Below are 13,880 nucleotides of genomic sequence, written 5' to 3' on the forward strand. Positions count from 1 at the left end.
GTAAACACTTTATGCTAGGGTCAAAGAACTATTATAACAACTCTGCAGCTCAGGACATCTTTTTGATGAATGTGAAACAGCTGGAATAAATACATCAAGGGTAACAATTGTGCTCCCATGGTAGATCCAGCTGCTGCAAAAACAAACCCAGGGGGAAAAAGCCAAAGAGTAAAAAAACCTCCTATCCCATGCAACTCCACTATTTTTGCACATGTCCTTTTAAAATACAGGACTACCTGCAAATACGGCTTGAAAATGATTGTAGGTATTAATTTGTTAAAAGCAAAACCTGTTTATAAACTGTTTTAAGAAAAAAAAAAAAATCAAGGAATGATTGTTTTATTTAAGCAGCACTTAACAGCAATACTTTAGCCATTTTTCCAGACTTGAGGAACACTGGTACCTGCTAGTGAGAAAAGTTATTTTAAAAGTAAACAGAGACTCATAATAAACCTGTTAATACTTTATTAGTGTAACTTTTTAGCTGTCTATTGGACAGAACATAAATGCAAACTCCAAAAAAAATAAATTCAGAGTCCTCTGCCATTCAGTAGAAGTGACCATGGCAGCCTGTTTCATGTTCATTCTTTTGTTACAGAAACGAGAGGTGGGGGAAGGGAGGGTAAAAGCATCAAGAGAACAATTAGGCACACAGCTGACACTTACTGTACAATGATATGCACAAGTAATTTATAACAGCTAAATTCATGAGATGTGCTCTTCACATTTTTCCCTTGAAATGCATGAGCTTTGCTCAGATGAGCAAGGAACATTGAGAACAAGGGAATTAACAAAGGAGTAACAAATAAGACTTTTAAAACAAGTCCTTAAAAAAACTAACACAACAGAATGCAAAATTGTTCAGCTGAGAAGACGTTTTTAACCTAGACTTCGAAACATTAAAAATTCATTTATTTTCAGTTATTCAAATACACATGCATTAAATGAAAATATTGCACAAAATTAAAATTTAGATTGTGGAATCCACGTGTTTTTATTTTGGTACACATTCTGGTAGCACTTAAAAGTTACTCTTTAGGTCTAGCAAACACCAGCAGCACAAGCTTGAGGATGAACCAAATGAAAAATTCAATTGCTCGTTTTCTCTTAAAAATAATTAAGGCTAAAACAAGTGCATTTGTTGACAATGGCGCAATTTTCAGTGGCCAGTCACAGCACCCAAAGGCCAGAAGATACACCCAGACACTTAAGTGCTGTAGATTAACATTCAGTTGTGGAGAATTTCTACAATAATAGGCTGCATGGGTTGACTGGGCAGGTATTTTAAATCGTCAACAGGAAAACCATTTAAATAAAGATACATACAAACTCTTTTTAACACAAAGTATTCATTTCTGATGATTCTTGCCAGCCAACAGGCACCACTGAATTATGAAGCCACATTCTGTAATTAAATACAGAAGGCAAAACTTCAATACATATATACATATGCACACACATGTATATAAATGTGTGTATAGGTATATATATGTAATAAATTCATTAAGTAAAACGACTAATAAAGATGGCATATTATGTTCAGTTCACATTCCTAGAGATATTATTTTATTTTTGTAAATAAATGTACCAGATAATTAAAAAAAAAATTCCCAAATCTGCACATGATCACTATTCCCTTGAAATTTTTCATGGTACCTACAGATAAATAAAAGGTTCCACAGATGTGACAAAACAGTATTTGAACTTCCACTTTCATACTGCATAACAAATTCAGTGATTTAAAAGACATAAATTAGATTGGGTAAGGATCTATGATATATTTACTATATCGCCATGAACAAGTGCTGAACGATCTTTCATTAGTCAGATGTCAGGTACGCTGGAGCACCCTGACATCGGAGGAAGATACACGCATGTAAACAAGAGGAGCTGGCTATGTTGTTTACTTCACACAGAACTCAAGAATTTTGTTAAATTCAACAGCATTTCATCATCACACTTCTACAGAATCTGCAGAGAGGAAGGGCGAAGGGTTCTTACATATTTACCAACTTGTCTTCCTAGGGATTATGAAAGAAAAGGATTTCAATTACAGTATTTATTTCTGCAATATAGAGAAAAAAAAACCAAACAAGTGCACTTGAGCCCATGCATACTGTATGAGAATGTTAACAGTACAATATGATCATCATAAGTAGTATAATAAAAGGCTACATTGCATTAATAGAGTCCATGAGAAAAAATGATCTATATAGAGGCTTCAGTCAATTTAACTAGGTCCTTCGAGAGCCTTCTATCTTCTCTTAGAACGCTTTCATAAAAGGTCTATGTTCCTCCCTCACATTAAAGGATCATTTGTTCCCATTTAGACACAGATTACTGTAAGGGTCCTTGATCAATAGCTGTATCTTACCCTGTGTCTAGCATTCAGAAAAAAACGGACTCTATAGGATTAACTTTCTATTCACCCAGACAGCGGTGCTCAAACAGTAGGGAACTAGGAAAAGGAAAACACAAACTGAGATATGCTGTGGCCAAAAAGGATGACTCAGTTGTTACTTTATTTTTAATTGGACAGAAATTCTTCAATGAAACTAACCAGATGGATGTGGGGCCTTGATGTCAAACTTCTATTAAAATTTTACACTATGCAAAAAATAAAAAAATTATATAAAAAAATATTGTCGTTTTATCTCCTTTTTATTTTCATATATACAATGAGATGCGTTCAGGAATTTCCAAGTGTTTGCATATGACTGATGAAATCTTTTACCTGTGAGGAACCAACTAATTCTAATATTTTTCCATATGAGGCTTACACACTAAGAAGGAAGGAATCTTTCAATTAAGTAGGACATAGTCTTCTACACCCAGAAAAAGTTTCAAATTTTAGTGGGGAGTTGCATGTAAACTGTGTCTTAGTGCAATTTCCTCATCTTCTAATACAATGTCTATCCTCTCTGAAACATGTACCCCCTTCCTTCAACAATCAACTTGACATATGGTCAAATACGCCAAGTAAACATAAATATCACACCCCTTCTCCACTGAGGTTACATGCAAAATGTATGCCAGGTGCCATAAGAGCAGAATATGCCTCTTAAAGCTACAAAATAATCAGAATAAAGGGTTTATTTCTACTGCACATCTGCCTTTATTGAAACTCCCATTAGATCTAATGTTAGTCTATTTTTCAAAACATGAAAGGTGAAGTAAATGTGGCATAAAAGCCACATTACCTCAACTTTTCTTTACTAAATGTACTTTTTTATGGGGCTGTAACTATTATTCCCCTCTCCTATGAACCTGCTACTCTAGAGGCTGCTTTTCCTGTCAGCTCAGCCTTTACAGGAATGTTAAAAGAGCCCTACAGAGCCTCAACAGTCGTAACACAGAACCAGTTCCACCTGATTCTCACACATTGCACTATCTCCCAGTGCCAAAACATCCTTTTCTTCCATTGTATCACCGCAGTTGTGCTTTACTTGAACAGTCTGGCACTTTTCATTGCTGGCAAAACATCGACTCAGGAACGGAAGGAATCAGCATTCTTGTACATTGGGCCAGTATTCTTCTCAAAGTTGCATGAAGACGCACCAAATCATTTAAGACACACAAACCCTTCTGGTAGTGGTTGAATTACAAGTGAAGATGAGAAGATCCACAGGTCTTACAGATGCATTAATAATCTAATATGTGACACTAGAAGACTGGTGCAGAAATAACAGCATGTGAGTTTGAAGCCCCAGAGAATCTGCCCAAGTAATTAGTCCTGGACAAACATACACCAGCTTAATAGGTTTGAAGTGTCACCTTTTCTGCAAGGAAGGCGCTTGAGTACAATGTAGTCTCTGCTTATACCTCTGCATCTGCTTTGACCGTGAATGCAGTTTGTTGAAGAGCTCATGGAACTTATTTTGTGGAAATAAGGTTTCTAGGAATCTCTCCAGAAACACGTACACCATTCTCTTATTGAGTTGAGTGTGCTGGAACATTTCGAAGACCCGAAGAATGCCTTTCCGTGTTGTCTCAGCACCTATGATGTGCTTCAGTTCATCTACAAAAATGAAAGTTACACAGAAGCTTAAGCTAAATTCTGCTTCTATGTTAACGAACATAAACTGAATATTAAGTCTTTCAAATTATGCAGCTTGGAATTTGAAGTAACAGTGCCTCTGTTATACAAAACATGACTAAGCTAAAAGTTCTCTTACAGCAGAAAGGATTTCTGAAAATTACTTCACTTTTACACTATATATGTGCAACCATGTTATTTTACATGAAACCATGCTGCAAAAAACTTCAGTCCTCTAGTGAAACTAGATACCAGGGTGGTTCTAAGAGAATTACAGTTGCAAAGTCACAGTACCTGAGAAAATGTTGAGTGCTTTAATAATTAAAAACCTTTTTATTTAAATACAATTTGTATCTCAAGATTTCTTTTCAGCAATCAACAAGAATACTGACATTAATTCCAGTAACAACGTATGGTAACAATTATTAGGCTTCAACCCCCGAATCACTTACCTGGCATTACCTCCAGTAATTTGGTCTTTCCTGCCACTCTTGTTCTCATTCTAATAGCTTTGTCCCTTCGTGGAACAGTTTCTGCTAAAATGCCGTTGGGCCAAAAAGCATCTCTGTAACAAAAGCAAATCTGTCAAAATACATTAAAATTTTATCAAGTGAAAGGCTCTTTTTAACCCCTCAAAGCTAATTCATAAAATGCAAGAAAGTAATTTACACACAACCTAACACACACTTCAAACATTAGAAAACAGAAAAGATTAAAAAGAAATCAAAAGCAAGAAGTACAATACACTCAACCTATTAATAGTTACCATATACTTTTTTGGTACAGGGATCACATGAAAGAAAATTTTAAGAAAAATTTAAGAAAATATTACACACCAAAAACATTCAAACACCACATGGTCGTTACATAAAATGTATCTAATATTTGCCTTTACCAATCAGCCTCTATTGCCACTGAGAGACTCCAGGCTCAAGTCTATTAAATGTTTCTTTAGATCTCTGACAGCAGTTAACTTATCAACAAGCTAAAGCTGAGATGAAGTAGTTCCAGTGTAGTATAAAACCCATGGCGTAAGACATGCCTTTGTCTGAAAAGGTATTTAGCCTCAGTGAATGACGTTCTGTTTCTGAGTAAGAAGCGTACATTCTTTCTTGGTTTTATTAAAGAATAACAGAATATCTTTGAAGCATGACCCTTTGGCTAATAGGCTACTTTATTTATCTCTTTTACCCCATCAAAAAAAAAAAAAAAAGGCAAGGGCAGGAGTGGCTTTTAGGAAACAGAATGACAGAGCATTTGATACATTCAAACTCAGACTTCAGTTCTATTGTATCTGCCCACATGCAAAACATTAGCTTAGAGCCGTGGGTTTTTTTTCCATAATAACTGTTTATCTTTCAAGAGAAGGCAGGCACATGCCTTCAGCAAGGTAAACAAGACACTTCATCCAGTAATACGACAAAATTCATAAGTATACCCATACTCTAGCTCTTTTAGACTGGTTAGCAAAGAACTTTCTAAGGAAGAGGAGAAAACTCAAAAATATTCTTCATGTGACATTGTTCTCTCTGACTTTACACACATAAAAAGCAGTGTATGCTCCAACTAGAATTCTGTAATAATAATTTCCTCAGATAAAAGGAATAGGAAGGATCCACGGATATTAGACATGGATTGGCAAGTACTTCATGTTTATCATCTATGATAAAAGACATACCTGAAGCGTTTCACCGCATCTGCTACTTGCTCAGGAGATGTCATCCAATCAACATGATCAACTATTTTTCTAAAATCAAAGCAACAAGTCTCTCATTTAATTTTTAAAACAGAGCACAAGTAAGTATGGCATTTTAAAGAGAACTCCAGGGCAAAATAAGTTCACCTTTCTCCAACTCCATAAGTAGGTTATACAAAACTTCACAATCATAAGGCAAACACTGATTGTCAAGATAAAAGTCTAAGCTCACTGATCACTCTTAAAGCTAAAGTGATTATAGCTTTTTTTTTGTTTCTACTTTTTAAGTAGATGTACTATATGACTAAGCAGTCTGGAAAACTGACGTTGCAACTCAATTCAGAGAAATGTTCTGCTCGTAGAGCACTCCTCTTCATGGAGCACTCTTCAAGTTCTGCTTCTATAAGCAAAGAACCTACTTAAAATCTCAAATTACCATACTTATGTATGCACTTCATAATCTTTAACAGGAGATACAGACTGGTCATAAACTTTGACCTTCATTCATCAACATACACACAACTCAATAGCCAAATATAGCATGTTTACAGAAACAATATACACATCTGTGTATCGCCATAATCCCAGTTATTTCCATAAACATGACTTGAATTTAGTTTTCTAAGAAACAGAAAAACACAATTTTGCTGCAGAATGCCTTTAAACCCCAAGAACGTGCTAGGAATGACTGATGGTCTGACTGCTGAACCAGAGGAAGCTGTGAGCATCTGAATAGCTCCAAATGCAGAACAGTTCTGCACACATCTCTGCAGAAAGAGAACACCAGCCTGTGCACAAACTTGGCTAGTTATACCACAGTCTGAAAACAGCAAAAAGGATTCAGAGTTGTTCAAAAGGGCAGCACGTTTTTGGAAGCTGCTGTTATTACATGGCTACATCACTACTGGTACCACAAGAACTGTCTATACGTTTAACAGCGATGATGAAAACATCAAAAATTTACTTGTGAAGGGTAAAAAGTAATGATACAATGAGGAATGTTCTTCAGAAGTAATAGGAAATTACTTGTCGCCTGCCAGAAATTAAGTTTTTGATTCATGGCACTAATCCAAAGTGACAATTTAGTGCTAATCCTGTTTCAAGAATTTTTTTTGTTCTACATTTTTATTTACTTTTCAGAAACAAATTATTAGAAGGGAAAGCCTGGAAACAGTAGATTTCTAAGCTGTAGGCAAGAAACACTGCTTATTTAGCACTAGTAATTTGCTTTGCATTTGCATGAAAAAGGGCATATGTGAATTACAGAGAAGATGGGTGGCAGAACAGACCCCCAGTCCTTTCTCTTCTTTTCAAGTATGACAGCAAAATCTTAACACAGCAGCTCCGAACAGTTCAAATAATTTGATAGTGTCAGCATATTATTTGTGGCATCAAAGAGGTGTAAATAGAAAGAGTGCAGAAAGCAATAAATATAATTAAAACCAAAAAGCATACTGTAAAACACAGAGCAAAAAGCACAGACACCATCAGTATTAAGTTACATTCACAGAAACGTGAACTCTTGTTGATAATGTGAAAGCTCTTTCGGAAGCTCTCTAGCATAAAAGTTACTGGAATTTGTCTTTAAGGAATGTTCTGTGTTTATCTCCATTTTACACCACATTTGTGCTTGGTTTATTGACCCTCTTCAAAGGGGAGTGCATGCAGATCTACACCACAATAATTCAGTAATACCAAAAGGGATTTATACACACATTCTACACAGTCTCACACAATCGCTCTAAGAAAAGCATTACCTATTAATTGTGTCACCATATGTTGCTCTAATAAGTTGCTGAAGCAGATTTTTTATATTTCTTCTTAACCACTGATTTCTTTCCTTTAAATCAAAGACTTCGTCCATAAGGAGGAGCATTACTCTCAGTGGAATATTGTCATCCACCTGATCAAGTGAATAAAAAATATAATCAGTAAATTTTTATTTAAGAAAGCTACAGTTTTAGCTGCTACTTCACAGGCCAAATGCTTCAGTATAAGGACAACAATGTCAGAAATACTTTGTTCTGTATTTTACTGGAATATGAAATCTTCACTAAATCTTCTGTAACATCACTGATAGCAAATAAAGATTAAAAATAAAAAGATAAACTAGGCTCAAAAATACTGAAGATTTAAAGTAAGACAAAAAGAAACAGTTATTTCAAAGCTGAACAAAATTAATATTAATACAAGTAATAGGTCCTAAAGAGAGCTTATCCCTGACCTCTTCCTTTGGTAGCTGTGCTTTCCAATGCCTAATATTAAATCTCTGGAAAGAGCTTCTGTTTGGCATCTTTTTCTTATGGATGCACCACGCCAAATTCAGAACCTGCTAAGAACAATGACCTTTTGCTGCAATGAACTGCCCTTTATTTAAATATTGTACCAACCAGCATGGCTATTAAGTGCTTTTATGCTTATAGATTAAGAAAAGCATCATCATTTTACTACTTAATAGAAGATGTTATTATATATGCTGGCTTACAAAACCCAACTTTTGTGGAAATCCTAAACCAGAGGATTCACTAACTTTGGATGGCGTACACTTGTAGTAACTGACAACATTTTTTCAAATATTAAAATATGAGCAAGAATTTACTAAATTCTGTCGTATGAGATTATTAGATTTTCATCTTAGTTGTTATTCATGTTTCTCTTACAGAACATGAGCCATCAATGTGCCCAGGTGGCCAAGAAGGCCAATGGTATCCCGTCCTGTATCAAAAATAGCGTGGTCAGCAGGACAAGGGAAGCGATCCTTCCCCTGTACTCTGCATTGGTGAGGCCACACCTGGAGTATTGTGTTCAGTTCTGGGCCCCTCAGTTCAGGAAAGACATTGAAGTGCTGGAGCGGGTCCAGAGAAGAGCAACACGACTGGTGAAGGGACTTGAACATAAGACCTATGGGGAGAGGCTGAGGGAGCTGGGATTGTTTAGTCTGGAGAAGAGGAGGCTTAGAGGTGACCTCATCACTCTCTATAACTACCTGAAAGGAAGTTATGGCCAGGTGGGGATTGGTCTCTTCTCCCAGGCAGTTAGCAATAGGACAAGGGGGCATGGGCTTAAACTCTGCCAGGGGAAATTTAGGCTGGATATTAGAAAGAAATTCTTTACAGAGAGAGTGGTCAGGCATTGGAATGGCCTGCCCAGGGAGGTGGTGGACTCGCCGTCCCTGGAGGTTTTTAAACTGAGATTGGACATGGCACTTAGTGCCATGATCTAGTAAATGGACTAGAGTTGGACCAAGGGTTGGACTCGATGATCTCTGAGGTCTTTTCCAACCCAGTCGATTCTGTGATTCTGTGAATCAACTGTAGTTTCTCACGAACTGCTTATATACCAAAACAGAAGCCTACATATTGTTATGCTATTGCATAAAAGATAGCATTTGGAGTTAAAGTCATATTCCACAAGACACCACAAATATTTATCTCATATACAGCATATTAATTTGACATTTTGACTGATTAATTATTTAAACTTTGTGTTTACTACTAAAAACCTTACAGAATACCAAGCTAAAATTAAGATTTTACTATATCCTCAGCAAAATGTATTTAAAGAGTGAATGCTCTTTGGCTTTTTGCTTGTTTTAATTAGGATTTTTAAATTCCAAGCATAACATTCAGAATTTTGTTTTGCATTTTAAACCTGATACAGCTCTACCTGGAAGAGCAGTAGTTTGCACTATATTGTTAATCCTACACTGGAAGAAGTAGCAAGATCTCATAGCTCTGTGGATTGCACAACTACATCTATAAATGGAACACAGACAGTGGATTCATAATTCAACTGCAGATTTTACAGATCCATGTCTCACTTTTACAGTGCTTCTCCACATTTAAGAAACAGGAAATGTAAAATTCTACTCAGACTGACCTATTTTTTGACTGATTTAATGACTAAGTTCTGAACGTGCCTTAAAAGAGCAGCTTGAGAGTTGAAAGGTTTTAAAACATTTGAAATCCACCTTTCAGAAAGCTGCTGTGTTAACTTAGAAGCTTTCAAAAATTGTAGTTTCTATTCATTTTACAGAAGATCAATGAAAATATTTGCAGAGAAGGCGCTCATATACTTCAATGACATTGTTTTGTTTTGCCTGTGAAAAACAGAAGCCTTAGGACTATCAAAGATACACATTTGTAATTACAAACTTACGAATACAGTCTGATACAGTGAAAAATAATGGTGAAAAAGACTCCAGAAGAACTAAAGGCTGTGTTATTTGAGCAAAACTACATCTATCAAGTCATCACATCATCATAGCAGTTATACACAGAAAGACAAACTGGAATGCTTTGATGTGACCAAAAAACCCAAAATGTGAAGGGCAGAACAGGTGCAGATTTATGACCATAACAAATTGCACATAATCACTGGTAATCTCATGGCCTTTCTGTCCCACTTAAAAGTTTTTTTCCCCAATTGTTTTCACATATATGATCAATATTTCAATCAAAACAACAGCAAAATACCACAGCTTATGAAAACAGCAAGAGCTTAATATTCACTTTCAAGTTTCTAATACTACTATTTTATATATTTTAGGTATCCACATACTAGAAGCTTATTATTTAGGAAAACATTTGGAAGGTTTTTTTCCATAAAAACATAGCAAATACTACTTCTGATCCATTAAACAAATGCCCCCTAAAATGTCATATCAGAAATCAGAATCCACAAAATGCCAACTGAAATGATGCTAACAGTCTGGCATTGCACATTCTTTTAACAGACAAAAATAGGAGGAAGGAGGAAAAAAACGAAACCAAAGAAATCCCCACCCAGAAAACACAGAAGCAGTAGCATGGACACTCTAAGTTATTCCACTGTTGTGCAAACCATTTTAGTACTAATAAAATGTGAATTTTAGAAGGAAGCATCTAAGTTTCTTCTTAAAAAGCTAAAAAACTTGTAATTGCCTGGTATAATAGCAGAAAAAAAATAAATATGTAGTTTAACATAAAATAAGTAACACATCAATTTGGTTTTAGAGGAGCCAACTTTGAATTTGTCCGACTCACATTATCATCAATTGGTGCTGCAACACGGCAATGTTCAGGATCTGAGTAAGTTTTCTGGATCAAAGGAGGCACCTACAATGAATAAAAGGTAATGTTTATGAACGAAAATATACTTTAGAATGCCAATAAAAACATTGTTTTTCCTAATAAATTTGGTTAGGAAAACGGAAACCAAACATATGATCAAAAGTCTACATACTACCACAGATGAGTATACAGCAGTCCTTTCATCTTGCAGCAAACCAAGCCTGTACGTATTATCCTATAGCTATCAAAGTTACTAACACCTTTAAGACAATCCACATATACTTTCTCAAGTGCCTAATGTTTCAACTGAAAAACACCCGAGAAATTCATATGGGACTGATATTTCTTTTGGTATTTCTTCTTGATCTTAAGCACTGCCCAGTCACGGACTTCCCAGTGAATATAACTGCAGATATAATATATTGTTAGTCACACCAGGGAAATTACGAGGAATGAGAAAGTCTAGAGCCAGTCATTTTATCTCACAAGTAATAAAAAAACCCAAACAACAACAAAAACAAAAGGAAAAAGCCCTCCCCCACCCCACAGGTTTATTATTCCATTTCATGGTCTAAGGGTTAACTCATCTCAGTTGCTGTCCTACATCTGCCAAATGTGAGTGTTGTGGTCACACCAAATAGAACAATCCCCGACCACAGACCTTACAGCTACACACAGAAAGTGGAGGGTAAGGGAAATGAAGTTAAGACGGACATATTAGGAAGATTACTACTTTCACAGGACTTCTAGATAGCCTGCCATGCAACCACTCCCCACCTCTAAGGTATTATGTTTTACGAATGTAAGATATGAGGAAAGATGACAGGAAAGACAGAAGAAAAATTAATTAAAAATTCAGCAAAGAATAAGCAGAAAAGAAGATAACTCTTTATTCTAAATTTCAAAATATATATTTTTTTCTTTTTATAGTGAAAGCAGTAGATGCAGCAAACTAACTTTGTGAGAACGGTTGGTTAAAAAGAAAATCAGTGACTCTCATATTCTTCTCAGTGGCTGCACTGAATTAAGGGAAGGACCACTGTAACAGTCTGCAGATGTCATCTTAAAATGTGTTACTTAATAGCAAAAAAACTTCATGTTCATAATATAACGACAGCTGAATCTTTTTTAAAAAAGGGTGTAAGCATAAACCAGATTGCTCTCCTGTCTAATTACTTGACTCTTCATTATAGTATACAACATAAGTTTAAGCGAGTTGATAGCTAACCTCCTATTAATTTCCTACTATGTTTTAACTACCAAATATATTCTTACCTTGAAAAATGATTGCTTTATGTCTTGTCCCAATCTCTCTGACATTTTACCCATGTTGTCTGACATTTTAGTCATTCCCTCTGCCAGGCTGTCAGGGAGAGACTTGACTGCATTTGATACATTTCTCATAGAGTTACGCAGTGGGTTTACAAATGTGTCCATCTGAAGAGGAAGATGTTTAACCAGAATTGTATAATTTGAGGACACTAGTACATTAATACACTATGAGAAGTATCATACTGTTCCAGAGAACAATAACATAAAGAACAACTCAAATTGCTTAACTTCATTACAAAATGCAGAATAAAGTTTTAGCTTCACTTCGATTTATATTTCTTGCTCCCTACAGCCCTACTGTAGCTATCTTCAACTTTCAAGAGATCTTTTTCCTAAATCATTTCCATTTCCCACACCTCAGTTTTTCTTAGCTTGAATTCCTTTTCCTTCTCTTCTCCATTCAATACCATGTCTCCCTTCTAAGCTTCCTGCTTCCAGATGCTTCACATCTGCTTTCAACTCTTCATCTTCGAAACATGCCTCTTAAGTACCACTGCAGTAGTATGTTTTAATATCATGGCAAGTATAATTAAAAAAATATAAAGTAGTTCCATAGAAACTGTTACAATTTTTCTTGCAGTATGTACTCTAAATTCAGTCCAAACAGAGTCAAAAATACTAGTGTGATGACCTTTAAAAGTTAAGTTTATGAAGAACATAAGCTAGAAATCTTAGTCATTACATAAACCTTGATATTTAACTGTTTCATTATTAAATATTTAAGGTATACAGGTAGATCAACAACTTGAAGTGACAATACAGTTGCAGATGCTTTTTATATCAAAATCACTAGAAGTTTAGAAATAGCTATTTTTGCAAGCAGATGCCCACACAAACTGGTCAACTAAACAAAGAATCACTTGTCTGAAGAGAGTTCTGGCGGCTTAACAAAAAGGGTACACAGCTCAGGGCTCCATATTTGACCAATGGCTCTGCTGTTAGTTAAAACAGCTAAATACATCACAGCTGCTTTTGAAGGGAAATGCATTTCATCTTTTCGGCTGAAGAGTGGAGAGCATGGTAACAGCAGCAAATACAGAGAAAAGAACTGAAAAAAGAAACTAGAGGGAATGAGACTACAGAAAAAAAATCACGGGTGTCCGACAGAAAGTAATTTGCAATGAACATATTTTAAAGTAGTCTTGGTGCAATACACTGTCTGATTTCAAAATTCTATTTCTGTGTCATATGAGTAAGTTTACCTGGTATAAAACCAGTAGATTTTTGGTTCCATATGTCCTCAGATACTTTGTCACTCACAAAGTATTAAAGCAAGTCACTCACAAGTTGTTTTCAAAGTGTCATATAGCTGTTTAATATCAGTTTAACATCTCTGTTTAATGCAATCATTGCACTAATGAATGTTCTTAAGTTTCCTTGACAGTGCAAAACATTCTTACCTTCCGTGCAAAATCCCCCTTCCCTTTGCTGTAGGCTTTATTCTCCAGGAAGTCATACACGTAATGGGCTAAAGCTGGAGAAGCTTTCATCATTTCAGGATTTAACAAGAGCTGAGGAAAATCATTTTTAAAAGCCACTTTTTAATAAATAACAAAAAAGGCCATAGCAGTCAGCCTACTAAAAGTTTAGCATGCATAATCAAAGACACTACATCTTGCAATGTATTTTTCCATTTATTCTCTGAATTTTATAACATTACACTATTCTCAAGATGAAAAGAAGGTGCTTCTTGATAATTCCCATAATTGACTAGTATGTTAATTATAGCACCTCACAGAAAAATACACACCCTTCTCACCACTCA

The 13,880-nt window shown here is 35.6% G+C and overlaps 1 protein-coding gene across 7 annotated transcripts in view; it reads right to left on the minus strand.

Annotated features, from left to right (window-relative positions):
- Window positions 1–448: 448 nt before the first annotated feature.
- The window catches only part of SNX13 (sorting nexin 13), an 84,199-nt gene continuing 70,767 nt past the window's right edge, over window positions 449–13,880 (minus strand). For 4 of the 7 annotated variants that reach the window (XM_065051238.1, XM_021299041.2, XM_065051233.1 and 1 more), the window contains exons 20-26: window positions 13,516–13,626; window positions 12,059–12,220; window positions 10,757–10,828; window positions 7,490–7,635; window positions 5,715–5,783; window positions 4,489–4,601; window positions 449–4,018 (exon numbers count right to left, since the gene is read on the minus strand). In XM_065051238.1, coding sequence (XP_064907310.1) covers window positions 3,771–4,018; window positions 4,489–4,601; window positions 5,715–5,783; window positions 7,490–7,635; window positions 10,757–10,828; window positions 12,059–12,220; window positions 13,516–13,626 — 921 coding nt within the window. In that variant the 3' untranslated portion in view covers window positions 449–3,770. Of the gene's footprint in view, window positions 4,019–4,488; window positions 4,619–5,714; window positions 5,784–7,489; window positions 7,636–10,756; window positions 10,829–12,058; window positions 12,221–13,515; window positions 13,627–13,880 lie in introns of all 7 variants that reach the window. The other 3 variants (XM_065051236.1, XM_065051237.1, XR_010470062.1) reach the window with 2 other exon arrangements.

The sequence above is a fragment of the Columba livia genome, chromosome 2 (assembly GCF_036013475.1).
Source record: "Columba livia isolate bColLiv1 breed racing homer chromosome 2, bColLiv1.pat.W.v2, whole genome shotgun sequence".
Lineage (NCBI taxonomy): Eukaryota > Metazoa > Chordata > Aves > Columbiformes > Columbidae > Columba > Columba livia.